Source organism: Drosophila sulfurigaster, chromosome 2R (genome assembly GCF_023558435.1).
Source record: "Drosophila sulfurigaster albostrigata strain 15112-1811.04 chromosome 2R, ASM2355843v2, whole genome shotgun sequence".
In the NCBI taxonomy this organism is placed as follows: domain Eukaryota; kingdom Metazoa; phylum Arthropoda; class Insecta; order Diptera; family Drosophilidae; genus Drosophila; species Drosophila sulfurigaster.
The window spans coordinates 23,419,949-23,440,592 of record NC_084882.1 but is presented as its reverse complement, the minus strand read 5'-3'; the positions used below and the strand labels follow the sequence as shown (position 1 = coordinate 23,440,592).

Genomic DNA, 20,644 nt, shown 5'->3' with positions numbered 1-20,644 from the left:
AGATATAGATATAGATATAGATATAGATATAGATATAGATATAGATATAGATATAGATATAGATATAGATATAGATATAGATATAGATATAGATATAGATATAGATATAGATATAGATATAGATATAGATATAGATATAGATATAGATATAGATATAGATATAGATATAGATATAGATATAGATATAGATATAGATATAGATATAGATATAGATATAGATATAGATATAGATATAGATATAGATATAGATATAGATATAGATATAGATATAGATATAGATATAGATATAGATATAGATATAGATATAGATATAGATATAGATATAGATATAGATATAGATATAGATATAGATATAGATATAGATATAGATATAGATATAGATATAGATATAGATATAGATATAGATATAGATATAGATATAGATATAGATATAGATATAGATATAGATATAGATATAGATATAGATATAGATATAGATATAGATATAGATATAGATATAGATATAGATATAGATATAGATATAGATATAGATATATAGATATCGAAATTACTTACTCTGTAACATTGTTGGTAAAATGCAGTTCTCCATGGGCTCCCTCATAGTGTTTGCCATCGATAGCTGTAATATCCTCTGTCCAATAGGGAACAATGACCGATCCTCGTGCGCCCGAGTAACGCATAACGACAACCTCGTACACTCCAACGGATTCACAGATCTCGTAGCTTGCCTCGGCGAAGGCAAATATGCCGGCATGATCATCATCCAGAATCATAACTGTGGCGATTTGTGGCACACAAATAGAAACATATTCGGATGGATTGAAGAGACGTATGTAGAAGCATTCGTCCTCCTCAAAGATATCGTCATCAATGATCTCGATCTTAAAACGCTGCTCATCGACGCCAGGAGGAAAGGTGAGTGTTCCTTTCTTGCCCACATAATCAGAACCTGCGGAGGCTGTGCCATCCTCGGTCTCGAAGTCCACCGTGGAGTAGGTGGAGATGTCGCCTCGCCGGACAACGCGGACTTCAAATTCGCCACAGTTCTCCATGACTGTGTAGTGTCCTGGCTCGAAGTAGATGCGAGTCGGCTCATCATCGTCATCATCATCGTCTATGCGATGCAGTTGCGCCTTCACCTCGTTCAAATCGCTATGGGCACGTTCCTGAATCTTGCGCATAAGATTCCCACTGCCGACCAGCTTACGGGTAGCCTGAATGCGATAGAACGCTCGCGATTTGGTGCCGCGTGAGATCATTTGCTCTTGAGCCATCATTTCGAGTTGCTCGAGATCCGCATGCGGATGCTTCTGACGCAATTCCGCCAACAATGTGATATATTCCCTTCTAGCATCCTCGTAGGCATTGTCTCGTTGCGCGACTACAGCTGAGGCGCGTCTACCAAGCTCGGCATCTGCCTCGTCCTTGTCATGCTCGCCAGCAACAACAACGCCTCGCTTATTCACGGAATACTTTTTGTTCATGTACCTGTAGAGCAGTAGTCGTCGCTCGGCAATGTAAGCCCAGAGTACGGTGACTGGGAACATAATTAGAGTGATAAGACTCTCCCAGACCTCAATAATGCCCGGCGATATGACCGACAAGATCACCCAGAGCCAAATATAGGCGAATATCGAGAAGACTGCCGTCACGATGAAGACACGCAAATGCTTGATGCGACGCTTCTCGCCAGTGGGAATGAGCACCATGCAGAGGGCAATGATGATGAATAGATTGTAGGCAGCCGAGCCGACAATTGTGCCGGGTCCCAGATCCCCGCTCTCAAAGTTTTTGGCATAGATCTCAATTACGGAGAGCAGAATCTCGGGAGCACTTGACCCAAGGGCCATGAGCGTCAGATTGGCCACAGTCTCGTTCCATACGCGGACACGCATTGGCTGCTTGGTGCCATCGGGTGCTCTAAGCATAACCGTCCGCTCAATGGAAGTGATCGCTTCAATGGCACCCATGAAGCGATCCGAAATGATGGAAACGCCAACAAACAAATAGATCATTAACATGAAGTAAACGAAGCCGCGTATGCAACGATCTCCCATCGATAGATTCTTTTGGGGCAACCACAAGGGCAACACGAGACCCGGCGAACACATTGTAGTTTCCTCATTATCGGCCTCTTTCTTCGCTATGTCGGGATCATCTTCGTCGAGTTGCTCGATCTGTCGCAGTTGTCGACTGTGTCTCGTCTCACTGCCATAGAGATTTATCGACTCATTGAACTGTAAAGCGTAGGAGGAGAATTCTTTGCTATCCTGTGCGTCTGTCGACTGCAGCGTGTATGTGACCACATAGACGACTAGTAAGAATATTGCGAAGCTAGCAATGGATGTGATCGATTTGTGTATTGATAACATGGCGATATCTGTTATCTGTGGCTTGGCTCTGTGCTTGGAAGTGCTTTGACTATTGGCTTGGTTCTGGAAGCGTTGTTGCGTTCAATTTGGCGTTGCGAATCCTGCTCGCTGCACGTGGTGTGGATGGCCAATTATATTGATGCAATCGTCCTGCGAACCGGCATCATCACAATCGCATATTCAACACCTTAGGTGGACAGCTGATAAAACTGGTGACACCTGAAACGAAAGGAAAATTCACAATTTACATCAATTTAATAGCATTACAAACGGTGTGAATTCAAGACGCAGTAGATTTAATAGCTATACACAGAAATTGGCCAGATGTCTGTTGTTGCTAGAACTCTGCTCTGCCAAGACTTTAAATGTACATACGCAAGTTTATACGAGTGAAATCGTATGCGTACACACATGAACTCGCATGTATTTTATATTTGTATATTTACACGACACTGAAATCAAACACAAACTGCAAGTACACACAGAACGAGAACGGGAATGCACAGCAAACATAAAACATAAACAAACTACAAGTAGAACAACTAACAGAGAAGTCCGAATGTAGACTTGTTCTACATAATACCCTGTATTTAATAGTGCATAAGTCTGAAGACTCTTTAATAAAAACGAATTTAATTACAGGTATGAATACGAACTTGAAAAAATATCATCATTTAATTATAGGTATAAATATAAACACTTAAATAAGTTAAAAAAATGTTTAAGTGCTGCAATGGCCTAGTTTATTTATTTGTTAAAACTGCCATAAATATTCATTTTTTAATTTGAGTCTGTTTTTATTTGCCTATTTACGTTTGTCATTAATGTCAACAAAGTAGCTTCCATAAAAATGCATTTTCAAAATCTCAAATGTTCATAAAAAATATTAGTTAATTAAAGAAAAACAATTGTCTGAGCAAAAACAATAATAATAATGTTTTTTTGCCACTCTCTCATAGTTAAATATCTATCAAGTATTGTAATGAGAAAATTTTGTGGATGGACTGTGTCATAAGTCGACTAACAGATGCGCTGTCAAAACAAGTTATTCTAATGAGTATTTGAAAAGGAAAAATAATAATAATTCAGTCGATTCCTGGAAAAAGACTGCTACTTTATTTTATCTTTCAGCAGATCTATGAATAAATGCAAAGTTGAATTTCATTGGAAGATGGGAAACCAAAATGAATAGTTGATAGACAAGAAACGATTGGGCGGAAAAATAAGTATATGATATGAAATCGATAAAATGCATAATGTAGCAATGTCAATAACGGGAATTGTGTGGAAGATGAAAAAACTGTGCAAAGCATAACGGTGACAGAAATTGAAATAGCAAAAGAAAAAAAAAAACAAGACACTCTGACTGACAAGTTAAGCGGACAAAAGTGAGCAGAACGAAAAGACAGCAACACATAACGCTAAATGTGCTGAGAGAGCGAGAAAGCGGAAAACAGGGAGAGATGATGAGATGGTAAGAGAGAGACAGAAAGAGAGAGCGAGAGAGAGAGTGAGTAGGGGTGATAGTAGGCTATATTAAGATATGCAGTTGTTTTATGTGGATGGCTTGGTGCATGGCAAGTACGTATGTATGAATGTACATATTGACATATTTACATACTGCGAGCATGTATTATGCATATGCTTTTGCATGTCAGCCAACAACTTTGAGTATGGTAGGTGGTCGTGGCACAGTCCGAAAACGTTTACAATACCTCGAGTATACAAAATCACTTTTGTGGTACTTCACATGGCGTATGCGTAATATTGCCATATTCCTTGGCCAAACTAATATGTCGAAGCATTTCTTTTTTTGGCGTAGGGGCAAAGATAATCGTTGATGCTTGCATTAATTTAGCAATTACAATGTGCAAATTGCGCCAATAGCTGGCACATAGGGAAAAGAGGCAGCAGCACCAGCGACAGACCGAAGAAGAGACGTGCGGACAGACGGTCAGACAGATGGCGAGACAAACAAACGCCCCAGGGGAGCAAAAACGAAAAATACACATGCACATATTCCCAGGCAGTCGGTTCGCTTCGGTTTGGTTTTTCCACCCGTTTTTCATTTCAGGCAGAAACAGCAGCAGCACCAGCAAATTGCATTTAGCCGTTATTGAAAACTGTATTTGCACGTCAAGTAAAGAGATTGCAAAATTAATTGAAACGCTTTGGACCGTAGCTCCCGTATTACCGTATAAATTATTTAAACACAGTCCGCAAATATCGAGCTTATATATTTTAAATACTTTCATCACCTTAATGCATATTTATAGAGTGCAAGAAATTATTTTTATAAAATATTTGAATTTATCACTCGCACTGTGAAGCACTCGCGACCTTTGGAGCAAGGACTGAGACTTGAATTGAGACTGCGAAGGCGAATGCGAACGCGAATGTGAATGTGAATACGAATGCAAATGAATGTGAATGAGAATGGGGAATGGAAACGGGGAATAAGAACGCCGAGGCGAAAAGAAAAGGGCGGCAGTTTCTAAACGCTTCATTACGTTACGTTATGTGTTGCTCTCACGTTAGACGCTTAAGTAGACGCCTTTCACACTGTTTGCATTGGCCAAATTTGCCTTTGCCAAACATTTTTTGCGCTATTCTCAACGTTTTTTCTTGCGTTCTTTTGCGTTTTTGCGTTTTTCATTCGGTAAATTGCGTTCCAAACTCACGGCAAAGGTGTTTGCAGCTCGCAGGTCGCATTAAATCGTCGTCGCGTCGAGTCGCTTAAATTGCACTTTCTGTGGGACCCTGATAACTACGAGTATTCCCACCGACCGACCGACCACTCGAGGCACTGATTTCATCTGCTGCTCATTCGTGTTTTCTCTTTCTCTCTATCTGTTTCCCTCTCTCTGAGGTTTGCTCACTCGCTCGTCCGTTTATTCGTTCGTTTGGCAGCCAATGCACAACTAATTCGCTAACCTGCCGCGTCACCTGTCCGTCTCTCTCTATTCCCAGCTCATAATTATTTGAATGCGCTACACAACTTTGGCTGGGCATACTGCTGTTGCTCTTTAATAGTTTTGCTTGGTAATGAAATTACAATTTCAAGTTAAAGTTTTCTTAGCAATAAATTGAAAACCTTTTGCCTTTTAAAGCTTTCTCTCCCTCTTTAATAGTGCATCACTTGTTCGACTATGCCCTATTAGCATGTTGTTATTCCCTTCGTGCAATTATTAACCAATGTCTTTGCCTTTGTCCAAATATTCTCTGTTATTCTACGTCTGTGCAGTGTTCTCTCTCTCTGCTTTCGTTTCTTCTCTCCTTCACTTTCCTTCACTTCTTGCATTTTCCCTTGGTTCAATTTAGAATTGCATTTTGTTTATTATTTGCCGTTTCGTCTGTCACGTTCACAGAGCATAAAATTGAACAGCAAGCAATAATTTGCTCAACAAATTTTTGATGCTGCACGTTCGTAACAAAGACATCGTCTTCTCATTTGAATCTTTATGCTATTCTATTTAGAGAAGACTTCTCAGACAATTGTAAGATTAAAATACAAGTACTAGCCGAAGCATTAACATCATCGCTAGATAAAACTATTTATTTATTCACACTCGGTATTATTTTTTGCCATACATACATATTCTAATTTACCCTTAGGTTATATTTAGATATATATATAGACATCCAAAATTTGTTTGCATTTATCTCTCTCTCTCTCTCTCTCTCTCTCTCTCTCTCTCTCTTTCTCTCTCTATATCTCACTCACTGTCTGTGAATGCAATGCTTTTGATCTAATATTTGCGAACACACATCTTTTGACTTACGAACGAGTTTGCCGACTTGTGCTATTTGACTTGGCTTACTTTGTTTGGGGGAGCTTTTGACGGATTTCGAAGATTTGTGTGTGTATTTGTGACACGCCTTCAATGTCGACTTTTTGCTCGTCTCCTAAAATGCAGCTAGAAGGCAAACTCGTTTCCCCCAATATCTGTACGTGAATGATTTATGGCTAACGGGCGTTAAGTTTTTGTGTTGTGAAGTGAATAACTCATGACACACAGCTGACTATGTGCTCATCGATTGACTCGCGAATCAGTTAACAAAGCTGTCTAGTTGCCTTACCTAGAAGCTGTGCTCCTCTTCAAAGGCTCAAGCCCTGCGTCTCCAGTTCAATTTTTACTCTATTTCACTTATGTTCTTTTTTTTTTGGAGTCACTTGTGTGAAGTATAAATCAAAACTGTGTCTATGAAAAATAATATGACATATCGCGTAGAAAATATCTGACGTACATTTTGTTGATACCTGCTGATATCACAGCGCTGCATACTTGACAACCTGATAGAAAATCTATTGATAGGCATAGAGAGATTGAAGCGGGTATCAATTGTTGTCAACAGGCGATTGATACAATCTTAATGGGTTGTGTGTCGGAACGAGGGTTGTCTGTTGACTTATAGTACTTCTTACTAATTCTATGGTATAATAAAACCTGTCATAAATAATTGAAGATCTTCGGTTATAGTTTCACTCAGCTATCGAAAGAGTTGAGCTGTCTGCTGTGGCATTCATCTCTGCCCCAACACACTTTGTTTATTAACAATTCATCAAGTTTGTGTGGTTTGTTTTGAACATGCCTCTTTCGTTAATTCAATTTAACAGCTTAGCAGTTTCATTGGCACACATGAGCTGAGAGGAAAGGAGCATAAAATATTTTGCATGCCCAATTACATTAAATAATTGATTAGGCGTCACTTTGGCAACACAGCAAAAACTCAACTCGACTCAACGACTGTCAAGTAAATCATTTAAAGTCAGCCACTTAGTTGGTTGCCATAGTTCGTTCATTCATTCGGAGGGAAGAGCCTAAAAATGTAAATTGTGTGCGCTTCAAATATTTATCATACGCCACGTTAACCGCAGAAGCTCTAAAGCGAAGTGTCGCTACTTGCCCATTGGCCTCATTGTGATGAAAGCTGTAAGCCATCCAGAGATGTGTGTGTATGTGTGTGTGATACATATATAATCGTATTAGTATTTGTGTGGGTAGCACACCCTCTCGATTGGGCTAAGTGAAAGCTGCCACAGCTGTCCGCACGTTCACACACTCACATATTATCTGGACAGACAATGTCTGCATAAGAGTATCAATGCCATTTAGCAACTGCTTTCTGCTTTCACGTCCCTTTCACGTCCTCAGCTGCCAAAAGCACAGTGAATACTCGTTGTGATTGTGTTGCGTCGATAGGCAAATGTGTAATCCGCTTCTTGCAACACAGCTTAGGCATCAAATCAAGATAATAACATTACAGTTTCCACTTTGATTGCCTTAAATCCTTTTCCCATTATCGACTGACTTGGGCAACAACTAAACAAGTTTTAATTAAAATCTTTGCCTAATATGCATTCGTTTTAGCATAGTCTGCCTGTGGTTGAATATATTTTGCTTATTGCAGAACATGTTTTAAGTCTGGCACTCTTCACTAAAGAATTTCTGATTATTTTCTGTTCTGTGGGCTCTGCCTTTTGTCCCTATTCCCCCCTTCATTTCCCTTTAGCCCTGTGCCGAGCGTAAGTAATGCGAGTCAAGCTCTACAGCTTTTGGAATACATAGGTATAGGATTCGTTGTGCTAAAAGGAGCTTGTTGCGAGCATCCCAGGCAGCTCAGCAAGCTTGGGTTTCGGGATGCCAGATGAAATGGTTAATGCAGCAAAGGCAGGCAGGCAAGGAGGCAAGGAGGCAACAGCCAACAGCTCAGGCGTTTGGTAGCAGTTGTTGTTGTCAGCACATTTTCCTGTCGCTGCTGTTGCCTTTTATTTATTGGCGACAGTTTTTGACATTGTTGTTGGTGTTGTTGTTGTTGTTGTTGTTGCCGCTACAACAACTTTGATGACGGTCGTTATGGAAGTCGTCGATTTGGAATGCCTTGTCGCTGTCGCCCGACGCCCGACGCTCGACGCCACCGACGTCTCCTCTTTGGTTGTATAAGCTTAGATGGATATCGTTACTGTTGACAGTTGAATGCGTACATAACGTCTGTCCGCCTGTTTGCCTGTCGAGTTGCAACCCCTCGCAAACGTATCGCACCTTGCCACAATCTGGCTGCCTTACATTTTCACGCCTGTTTTCTCTGCTGTCAGAGCTAAACTGTTTATTATTTAACAATATCGCCCTTTATGACTAAGTGTCGGCTTGGCTTGTCTGCGCACACATATGTACATATGTGAGCTTATTTATTTATAAACTGTACTTCACACCATTTTAAAATAGATGGCACACACATACAGTCTCGACGGCACGTTCAGTTTATGGCTGCTTATGCCGCTTGCAAATGCCAGTTACAAATTTTAATAGTTGGCCACAGACAATGGATTACGAACTGCAATTGTTGCTCGAGCTCGAGCTCGCGGCTGTGGCTGTGGCTATGGCTGACACCAAAGCCTTGTGGCACACACTCACACCCATATGTGTGTGTGTGTGTGTGTGTGTGCCTCAGAGGGCAACAAGCCGGAAGCAGGCCGTTAAGCATCAGCGCCTGAAAAGTATGCTACGCATTGTCATTGCTTCATGTCGCGTTGCTCGTTGCTCGAAATGGCAATGGCGAATAAAATGGAATGCCAGCACGGAGCAAATGGGGTGCTGATTGTGTGAACACCATTTACACTCTTTTATCAGCCGAAAGTGTTTACTTAAAGACATACATTTTCGGAGCACTACAATGCAGATAACAGACACACAATGAAACGAAAGTTGGAACAAATTGAATGAAATAAAGACATGAAAGGCGGAGACAGTTAAGAAATGAAGGCACAACAACAACCAAAATGAAAGTGTAATAAACAAATCATTAAGCTAATGACAAGTTCACACTATAAGCATTAATATATATTGCATTATTCAGCATTAAGTGAATAGATTGCTAAGCTACAATTATTCAGTAACGTGTATACTTGTTATTTCAGCTAGTTTTTTCTTTTCATTATAATATATACAAGTTTGCTAAGCTAATATTATTTAGTAAAATGTATGCTTGTTATTTTAGCAAGTTTTTCTTTTTTGTTCAAAGTTAGTTTTTTTGGCTTTAAAGATCATTAGTCTTAATAAGAGCACAGTGTTTTGGAAAAAGGTCAAATAACCCGAGGGGACAGCAACAGTAACAGCAACAGCATCAGCAGCAGCACATGGCAATCATATCGCATACAAGGCTTCCATTGACATCCCCGGGCCATGACATTGATTTGATTTCATTTCGAAGTAGCCATCAAATACAACAAGGGCGATAGCGTTTTGCTTTTGGCATGCTCCTGTATGTTTTCCTATGATTTATTGGCGCACTCTCACACACGCACACACACACACACACATGAAGGACTCATAACTCAAACATGCTTATGCGCAGGATACACACACATAAAATAAAATATATAGAAAAAAAAAAAATAGAAATGATTATTGCGTTTGCGTTAACGTTAACGTTTTGTGTCGTCGTGACAGCAAAAGTTTATATCGATTTTATTTTTATTTTTTCATTTCATTTCACAGAGAGGACAACCCAGCACATCTTGCAAGTCAGTCTCATTGACATGTCGCACTCACGTGCCAAACATAGTTAAGATAGTTAAGAGCTGTTTCTGGTTTCGCGTTAGTTTTGTCAGCCAGTATCAAAGGAAAGCAAACTATTTGCAAACTGCCGCTGCGGCTTTTTGCTGCTGTTGCAGCTTCCACTTTGAGCGCAGTTAACAAACTTTTCGAGCTCAACTTTAAATGAGAATCCTTGATGAGGTGTTGTCGATAGAGTTGAGCCAAGTTCTCAAGATTCAAAACCCCAGAGCTGATGTGATATGTGTGTCTTGGCCAGCCGTTGTGATGACTGATGATGCACAGAGAGAGAGAGAGCTCTGGGTTGGAGCATTGTTTGTGGATGGACTAAACTATTGCTTACGTTTGGAGCCATCAATCAATCAATCAATCAGGGCACAGTCGAACGGTCAACGCAACACCAAACAGCACAACAGCACAACACACAAAATGCTGATGCTGCAATCAACTCAGCAAATATTTCGCTAAACGACTTGGACAACAAAACGGTCAACCAATCGAGAAATGAGAATCGAGAATCGAACGAACAGTTGTTGTCATTGCTGCCGCTTTACTACATTCTCTCCACTGCACTTGCCACCAAGGCAATTTATATTTATACATTCCTTGATGGCATGAAAATTGCAAATGGTCTCAGGGGCAACAGTGTGACGCCACCTGCAGCAGGCATTACGGCAGTTACTGGAATTGAATTCAGATTGAGTGTGGCAACATTGCGATAAGCAATGCTGTCACTGAGGCTAATATTAAGTGCAACAGAAGACAGAAGCTGTTTTGCAATGCTAAAGATTTGTCAAGAATGTCAAGTTTAATGCAGTGCGTAACAGCAGATGGAAAATTTATCACTGATACGCTGACAACTTATGTTTTCTGCTTAATCTAAGCCAACTCAAATACGCAGTAATTAAATTATTATTTGCATGGAAATGTGTGAAGCCAGCTGCATTCCACGATGTCCACAAGCTGATTAATTATACAGCTGCCACACAGCAGCTTATGACTCAATTAAAATTCCATATTCTACACTGGACTCGACTCTATTCATTTGCAAATGTGCGAACTGCCGTTGGCCTTATTGACGACAAACAGTTCTCAGAATTTTGTGATACGCATATATATTTTTTACATTCCGTTTAAACAAGCATTGATTTATGGTGAATTGCGCAGCTAACAAATAATTCAACAGCAGCATCAAGTCAGAGTTGAAGAAAGTCTTGAATCAACTGACAGTTCATTAAAATGCTCAACTCGTTGGGTAAATTGATGCCATATAATTAAATACATGAGATATACGAGACGAATTATGCTGTCAAATGGAACTGAGTTCAGTTGTAATCTAAAACAGGGCACAAGTTAAAAGCATTTCAATTGAATTTGTAGATAATTAAAGTGAGCAAGAGCAACAGCAACAGCAACAGCACAGTCAGGACATCAGCCTTCAGTTGACATCATCTAAGACAGGCTTCTTGTCAAGTTGCCTTCTCTACATGTGTACGAGTGTGTTTGTATGCGTGTGTGTGTGTGTGTGTGTGTGTTTGTGTGTGTGACTGTGCCTGTTATGCGGAAAATTATCATTTCCTTTTGCTTTTGTGCGCACAGTCAATGAGTTTTCCGGTCGAAGCAGAGAGGGCATGGCATTGCGGCCCTCCTCTTTTAGTTCTGCTTCTCCTTCTCGTTGCCACATTGCGTATACGCAATGTGAAAACAAGAAAATTAAAGGTTTTCACTTCTGGTTTCCGTGCAGTGCAAAATACGTTTGAGGTTGCGATACAGGTATGCGCGTGCTTCTGTTGATTTGCTGCCGTTGATATCTTTATTTCTTTATATCTCATATCTTCATAGCTTCTGCTTTTCACGCGCCGTGCGTTGTCCTTTTTTTCGGATTCTGTTTCCTGTGTTTCCGCGTTTGCTTTTGTTCGCTTGACTTCACTGCTGTCGTCGCCATTTTTCGTAATATATATATATATTTTTTTTTTGTCTTGCTTCCAAGGAATTTTTATGTTTTTTAATTTTTATTATCTACCTCGGCTGCTGTTGCTGCTGCTGCTTTCATCATCGACATCCGTTGCGACGCTATGCCAATTTAATTGCCAAGCGCGTCTTATTTTATACCCTTCCGAAGGGCGTTACAAGTGTCCAAAGTGTTTACGATTCCCCTGTGCGGGGATCGATTTTTATTGCTATATTTGAATTCACATTTAGGCAAGCATAAAAATAGGTGCATGAAATCTGTAGAATGGAGCTTCGCTTATTGCTCAAACTTGAGGGAAAACATTGTAAATTTAATTTTCTACATTTTGCAAACGCTTTTCCAGTCTACTTTTCCAATTGAAAGTGTATTTGCTGTAAGCGAACTTGGTGTTTTATTTTTTTCTTTTTTTGGGTTCAACTTTTCTTTTGGTCTTCGGGCATCAGCGTTACGCTCGACTGGCTGTTTGGGCTTAAAGTAAATCCTCATATTTTTACCGTCATATCCTTCTGTACTTTATGGCTCTCGCGCTTTAATCAAATTGCCGACATTTTTCCGTCCAGCGTTTTACGAGTCGTATGCGCAATTTCAGCCCACACACACGTAAAATTTTAGCATAGAAATGGCAAATGGCAAATGGCTGCAGTTGCACATACGAAATACATATAGATTTGAAACTCTGTTTCTCTCTCTCCCTCTCTCTCTACTTCTTTCTCACTCTTTTGATTTCTATGCTATGTGTGTGTGGGCGAGGGAATAGCTTTGTTGCTGTGCGCGCTGAGTGTGAGCGCGTTTGATTTTTCACTGTCAGACTTCTGATTAACTTCGCAGCAGTCTGTGCAAAATTTACGCTTGAAAAATTCATATCTTTCGTTGCCCGGGGCAGTTTATTACCTCCCAAAAAAAATGAAAAAGAAAAACCCATGCTTCAATGGGGAAAGTGCAACTGAAGTCGTTTCGAGTTGCGGCTTGCGGTGTTGATTGCCCATACGCCCCGTAAGCCAGCAGATGCATCATCTATATGTATACGGAAGAATCTCGTTATGGCTCTTATCCTGTGGACAGCCCTGCATGATGCAGTTTACAATACAGTTGTGCGTGGGAAACGCAGTTTAAGTCCTTTCAGTCCGTTTGCATATTTTGCAATGTTTCTGGCTTTGCATCGTCAGCTCTCTCAGCTCTGGCCATAACATGCTGATTGCTACGCCCACGTGTGTGTGTGTGTGTGTGGCACTCATCACACATGCATATGCATATCAAAAGCTTTTAAGTGCCCAGCACTTTGCTCTAAGCACCTAAAGCCATAAGCCACAGGTGCAAAGCCACACATCAGATTGTGCAAAAAAGATTTTGCGAACAAAAAAAAAAAAACAAAACAAAACTATCGTATATTGCTGGAATTGTGCCTTCTAACTTTGGTAGCCAAGCAATAGTCTATATTTATTGCAAAATGTTTTAAAGAAAGTTGTTGTGTCTGTTCTTCATGCAAATAAATGTATTTATAACCTTTGTAGTGAGCTGGCATGAGTGGAAGCTATTAATGGTCATAATCGAAATCGATCCAAATACGGGTCAAACAATGCAAATGCTGCGGCCTATTGTGGCATTTGTTCTTTGGTCAATTGTCACACAATTTCCACACAATTTCCATAGAACGTGGCAAACAGGAGTGTGACTTTCGATAAGTTCTGCAATCGTACAAAACGAGCGTCACTCACACAATTGAAAATGTCCAGAGCATTTGAATAGGTTAAATGCCGAGTGAATCACTCACAAAGCACTCGCACTCGCCCTCGCTCTCGAGTTGTACTCGCACTTGAATGAATGAAATTGTAGATAGGACGAGTACAAAGTGTGGGCACAACAAAAGGGCAGAAACACACACACACACACACACACAGACACACGCACAGAATAAAAAATATGAAGGGAAATGAAAGACAAATGCTGCTGGCTGAAATGACAAGCGATACACAGACACGAAACACAATATTCAACTGATATGCGGTGTTCACTCGGCATTTCTATTGACAAGGACATCAGAATAGTTGCCCCTATATAATTTGGAATTGAAGTGGCAAGCCAAAGACTTTAGAGTTTTCGCTCAATTGCACGAGTTCTGTGCTTGTCCCTTTGTTCAGGATGTGGTGCATTGTCTTGAAAGCTACAATTTGGCGTCACAATGGCCGGGGCAAGACAATGTGCTGTGTCGTCAAAGTAGCAAGCGTTGCATTCATAAAGGTAAACCAACTAATTTGCAGTGTGTGTTACACACGCACACACCACTAAGCGACGCAACGCGACGCGGAAGGGCAAAGACAACGTCAACGACAACGACAACGACAACGATAGCGATAGAGGCAAAGGCAAAGACAAAGACATAGACATAGACAATAGCGACCTAGAGAATCGACTAAGCTTAATCGATAGCACAACCCAAAACACAGGAGAAGGAGAAACAACAATAACAACAAGAAGAACAGCTGAAACGGGCAACTGTCACGCGTCGAACGCTATGGGGCAAGCGTTGTCAAGGTAAGCCCAGGCGTATGCGTAATATGTTTGTTATCGAAGGTGAAGCATAAGTCCAGTGCAGCTATAACTAGATGAGGAACTCTAATGCATACAAACATCTACAAATATATGTACATACATATATGTATAAAGTAAAGCATTGCATAAATTACCGGTTGCTGAACATCGAAGGCGAACACCAGGCGCCTGCCAGACGGCCTGCTGCAGAAGCTGCTGCTTTCGTTGCTGTGGCTGTGGCTGCTGCTGCTGCTGCTGATGCTGATGCTGACACAATTTTCGTTGCTGCAGAGCTGCGGTGGCTGCTGCAGGATACACACACACACACACACACACGCAGAGACCGACACACACACAAATAGAGACACAGATACAGATGCACACGAAGCCGGGAACGAGGCAAGGCGAACGCTATTACCCGAAAGCTGCTGCTGGAGCCCGGCACCAGCTTCACTTACAGTTCTAGCCGACAACAACAACAACACTTTTCAGCGCTCGGGGGCTGTTGAACTGCACTAGTGCACCGCTGAACCACTGAGCCACTGCACCACAAACATTCACACTCACACACACTGTTACACTTTCTCGCGTTGAACTCTTTTTTCGTCTATTCGTGCGCTGTCTTCTTTGTTAGCTGCGGTTTGCTCAAAGTTCTTGCACTGCAATTGTTGTTGTTGATGCTGCTGCTGCCGTAGTTGTTGTTGTTAGCGTGTTATTGCACATTTTTCATCTCACGTTGCCAAAAATCCACAAAAAAAAGAAAAACAACAGCAACGACAAAAGTGCTCGGCCTGCCGGTCAGCAGGTTCAAATGTCGCCGACCTGAGTCCGCTTCTCCTTCGCTTCGTATGCGTGAATGTCCTCTATATGTGCGCCCAAAAGTATGCAAGGCTTTTTAGCCTAGTTTCGTTTGTCCGTCGATGCAGTTGTCGCTCTTGTGTTGTTGTTATTGTTGCTCCTGCTTTAGGTGTTGTTGTTATTTTGATTTTTAGTGGCTACTAACACCGCACACCGCTATTCATAATAGCCTGCAGCAAATCATAGTTGAATGTTTTTAGTAGTTTGTTATTAACAACTTTGCGCTGCACTCTCACTAATGCATTTCTTTATTGTTGTTGTTTCTACTGCATGTGATGCGTGTGCTTGTGTGTGTGTGTTGTTGTTGTTGTTTCTGAATGTAGTAAAAATAGTAAAGCACTCGCAAAGTTCGGCACTAAAAATAGCAGAACGCAGCTAACGGCTATTTTATTTGTTCCTCTTCTTATTGTTGCTGTTGTTTTTGCTCTTTACTGCTGTTGTTGTTGTTGTTGTCTGTCTTGTTGTTATTGTTTTTGTTGTTGGCTGCGTAGTTCGTTGCGTATGAAGCGAAAACGTAACACGCTCGTACGCCGGATAATGAAAGACTGTCGATGTCGATGGCAATGCCGAAACTTTAACCGAATAACCCATTGGCCGACTGCCCAACGATTCGGCTTTTGTCCGACAGCGACGGCGACGACACGAAGACTCGCTTCGGCTCGCAACGGTTTTGATGGGACGCATGAGCATGAAACGCCGACATAGATAACACAAGCCAAAAGGCGCACAGGATAAGAAACGTTTTGGAATTGGAACACCAGCCAGCGATAACAGTATTGAGCTCTCGCTCTCTCACTCACACACACGCACACACAGAGATAGTGGTACACTGCAGTCTGTGTGTGTGTGTGTGTGTCTGTTGAACCGTAGTTGGAATGGGGTGAAATTTCGCTGTTGGTTTTGTTAGTTGAGCTCAAACTGATGAGGTGCTTGGTGAGGTTGGTGCAATAGGAGGTGGAGCAGGGGCAGTAGCGCCTCTCCCTCCGCCATTTCTTAGACACAAGCAAGCGCGCAAGTTTTTGACGCCCGTGTTAAGTCTATTGGAAAAGAGGTCTTGCTCATTTTTTTGTATTTTGTTGCGCTACCTTGCTGCGGCATGTTCAAACTGTCATGCAACACGAGAGCATATCAAAAGATAAGCATTATTTTTAACAACGTAAATATTATTATATTTTCTATACAATCAAAATATTAACTTCTTAACTCATATGTGAGCAATCAAAACATATTTTTATTGTAATGCTGGTTTCAATATTTAATTTTCATTCAAAATCTATGTTGTATTTTGATTTATATATTATTATTAAAATACATTTTCGAAATATGTTGTGTATACTAATCAAACATAATTTATTTTTATAATTATATTAAAAAATTATAAATACATAAAACTGAATACTTGATTAAATATCCAAATCTCAAGCAAAGTACCAATAATTCAAAAACTGATTAAAGAGAAATATTTATTTTGTTACCTATGTAGGATCTGTAATAATAATCAGTATAAAAACCTCTCCAAGCTTTAAAAGAATAAAATATTTTAGATTTAGGAGTTTCAAGAGTATGTAAATAAACCAAAGCCGAATATTATCAGGATTTTTCATCCTTTTGATCCTTATCCGTTGCATCAAATTTAAAAAAGTAAAATCAAACGATCATCTTGTATTTGTAGAGTTGTATGAAAGAAAATAGACAGTCTGAAGTTTTTGGTTATATTTCTTCCGTTTCCTTATAGACAATTCTCATATATCTAAAAATGTCTCTCTTCTATTCTTCAATAAAAACAGCAATTATTTTGTTTTGTTTTTTTTTTTTTAAGTTTTATTTATGTAGTTTTTTATTTTAATCATTGTTTAAATCTACAAATACATTTACAGCGGAGGGCGAAAGAACAAAAAATTAAAAATGTTTACTCTCATGTTTTTGGTTTTTGTTGTTGTTGTTGTTGTTACACATTATATCGTATGCAAATTTGTAGTTTATTTTTTTTCTGCTTGTTTCTTGACAAATTATTCAAGTTATCGTTATAGCTTCGAACGTTTATAGAATTGTTTTGCTTTCTTTATAAATATTTGTTCACATTATGCATTTATATGGATTTCGTTTTTTTTTTTTTTTTTTTTTTTTTTTTTTTGGTTTTTGTTTTCGTTTTTAGCTTAGTTTCACTTTCACATCAACAACATTCATGATCATGAACATCGTCATTAATATTATTATTATTATTATTATTCAATATAATTTGTTAACAACTAATAATAATTTTGTTTTTGTTTGTCATAACTAACATGCCATAATGCAATCAGTATCATTAATTTCAATGTCAATGATCATTAAAACATCATCCAAATCATAATGAAAAAGATAACAAATCCAAAAACAGATTGAAAAGCAGCGGCGGATTTATGTCTCTGCAATGTGTTTGTGTGTGTGTGTGGATTATTTGTGACTTGTGGGTGTGACTAACTGACACACACACACACACTGACACACACAAACTGACTGAATGACTTTTCACAAATTTCCAATTAGTCAAGAGCGAGCGCATTGTTGGCCTTTTGTATTTCAACCGCACTCAACTTATTGCGATGCTAAATGCCAACTATTTAGCCGCTAATCAGTGTTTGCTTGTATGTGTATGTGTGTGTGTGTGTGTGTGGTGTGTGTCTCAGTGTGTGTGTGTGTGAAAAGCGAAAGTTATACAAAAACACAATACTGTTTAGCTACTGCCTTGGGCTTGTCGTCCCGTTGTGGGTCGCTGTGCCGTGTAAAACATTACAAACATTCATTTTGTGGGCGTGGCTGCACACACACTCACGCTCACGCACACATCTTTGCGTGGTGTGCGTGTGTGTGTGTTTTTTGGGCTTAAAATGCACATAAAGCACAATATTACATGTTATGTTTTATGGCTTTTATAAACTTTTACTCATACTTCATATAACAAATTGCTGCTAGCTGCTTCCATGGCGCCTTCTCTTCCCTCCTCTCCCGCTCCCGCTCCTCCTCTGGCTCAATGCCGCACTCTCACTCTGACTCCTCCCCCTCGCCTCTCGCTCAGCATCTCCGTCTCCACACTTCGCCAGTTGGTAGGTCTTGTTATTGGTTTTATCTTTTTTGTTGTTGGTGTAAGTATTGTATAGCTCCATTTATATAATCAAATTTTTTTCCATATATAATATATGTGTGTATATATATAAACAATTATAATAATTGTGTTGCCTCTTTGTTTGGTTTGTTTTGTTTTGTTTTCTTTTTATTATTATTCATTTTATTCGTTTATTTTAAATTTGTTTCGGTTTTCACGGTTGCCTCACAAATATTTCGAAAGTTGTTTTGTTGTTTTTTGTTGTTGTTGCTGTTTCTTGTTTATTTCTTGGTTTATCTTTGCTTCCTTTTCTGCTTATTTTGTAACTACGCTAATTTATTCATCTTTTTTTATTTTTGTCAAAATTTTCGTTTTAGTTTTTCTTTTAATTTTTCTAAACTTCTTATATAATTTGTCTCTTCATGCGTTGAGTGTGTGTGTTGTGTTTGTGTGTGTGTTTGTTTGTATGTATCTGTGTGTGTGAGTAGGTATGTAAATATTATTAATGTTAGTTGCGCTTTAGCTTTGCTTTTGTTTCTTTGCGCTGTTTGCGTTGTTTATGTTTGTTTGTTTTGTATGTTTCTGTTCTTGTTTATTTGAATATTGTTGTTGTTCTTCTTCTTGCCTTTGTTTTTGTTAAATAATTTTACTAAAAACTTTGTTAGGTTATTGTTTGCTGAGTTCTTTGTTGGGGTTTCATCTTGTTATTGTTTCGAAATTTTGTTTCTTGGTTGGTTGTTTTTGTTTGTTTGTTTGTTTTTTTGTTGAAAGTTTTTACTTTATTTTATTTAAATCTTATTTATAGCTTTAATTTATAATTTAAATTTACTTAAATGTTTAAAATAATTATCGCTTGCATTTGTTTTCTTTTTGTTTGTTTACTTTAAATAATTAAATTAAAATTCTAAAACATATCTCAATATGTTTTATGCTATAGCTGTTGCTCTTGTTGTTCTTGCTGCTGCATTTCAAGGTATTGCTGTTGCATGTTGCAAGTTGCCAATGCAGATGCAGTTGCAATTGCAGTTGCAGTTGTTGCAGTTGTTGTTGTTGTTGTCATAGCCAGCCACACAGATATCTGTGATCGCTGTGGTTGCACTTTGTGGTAAATAAACAATTACTATTTGTTGCTCTTGCTGAATCTGTGTAGTACTCTGTGTTGGTTGTTCTTCTTCTACTCCTGCTTCTTCTTCTTCTTCTTCTGCTTGGTGTAGATGTGTGTGGGTGTGGATGTGGGCGTGGCTGTGTGTAGGTGTTTAATAGTATGTCTCCTGCTCCAACCAGCCGCCTGGGTTGCGACGCAAGTAGAAACGACGTGTCTCATCATACACAAAGATGGCCAACATAAATGGAATGGCTGGGAACCACCAGACAAGTCTGCGAAATACAAATATGCATTAGAATAAATGCAAGAAATGCACTTGAAAGTCTTCAACTTACTTCAAGGGGTACATGCGCAGACCCTTGTCCATGCCGGGGCAGTATGAGAGGAAGGCAGCGAGAACTGTCTCGAAAACAAGGCCAAAGTTCAAGGCCCAGTTGCGCATGCCCTGGTGGAAGATGGAGTTACGACGCGTCTTACAGATGATCAAATCGGCCCATTGCACAACCACAATCGAGATGAAGAAGGCAGTGTGGCAGGTGTATTCCAAAGTCTTGCGATCGCGATAGGTCTGCATAACAATCAAAATCAAATGAGTTACTATCCACAAAAATTGTTCTAAAATATATTCTCTTACCCATTCCTGACCGTACGAATCAGTTAGATCGTTAACGGCCTTGGAGTCCCACATCTTGCGGATGCCAAACAGTTTCATTGGCAGGAAACCGTTCTCAGCCATAATGACAAAGTACACAAAGAAACCGGCAGCAGCTTGGATCATGCCAATCTGTCCATAGGCCATGGAAATCAATCTGTTTGAAAGCGATGCCAGAATAGCAAAATTTAAACATTAGACAATGCTCCGATTGACTCGCTTTATTCAATAAATATTATTCAATTAATTTTTGTGTGGTTTTTTTGTTGATGTCTTTTCATTAATTTGTTCTGAGCAACAAGACACACGTCTTGTTTACAGCTGCACGAGCTTAAAGGATTGAGCATAAATTGAGCTGCAACTTGCAGTTGTTCAAGGTTTTTGTGCAGCCCAAAGAAAAGAGTGGAAAGTGTAGGAAAATATTGTAAAGATTTACAAAAGAGTAGAAAGTTGTTAAAAGTTGCAAGAAACTTGTTGTCATCGCATTAAAGATAGTTAACAAAAACCCTGAAGCA

At 39.5% G+C, this 20,644-nt stretch overlaps 2 protein-coding genes across 15 annotated transcripts in view; both read right to left on the bottom strand.

Moving 5' to 3' along the window:
* Positions 1-15,087, bottom strand: part of LOC133838150 (sodium/calcium exchanger 1) — a 36,309-nt gene extending 21,222 nt beyond the window's left edge. For 9 of the 14 annotated variants that reach the window (XM_062269135.1, XM_062269141.1, XM_062269143.1 and 6 more), the window contains exons 1-2: positions 5,054-5,209; positions 556-2,591 (exon numbers count right to left, since the gene is read on the bottom strand). In XM_062269135.1, coding sequence (XP_062125119.1) covers positions 556-2,372 — 1,817 coding nt within the window. In that variant the 5' untranslated portion in view covers positions 2,373-2,591; positions 5,054-5,209. Of the gene's footprint in view, positions 1-555; positions 2,592-4,566; positions 4,754-5,053; positions 5,212-6,452; positions 6,604-14,584 lie in introns of those variants that run through there. The other 5 variants (XM_062269139.1, XM_062269136.1, XM_062269148.1 and 2 more) reach the window with 5 other exon arrangements.
* Positions 15,088-17,385: 2,298 nt separating this feature from the next.
* Positions 17,386-20,644, bottom strand: part of LOC133836864 (sodium/potassium-transporting ATPase subunit alpha) — a 30,360-nt gene continuing 27,101 nt past the window's right edge. The window contains 3 exon segments of the mRNA XM_062267452.1: positions 17,386-19,749; positions 19,813-20,045; positions 20,112-20,286. Coding sequence (XP_062123436.1) covers positions 19,629-19,749; positions 19,813-20,045; positions 20,112-20,286 — 529 coding nt within the window. The 3' untranslated portion in view covers positions 17,386-19,628.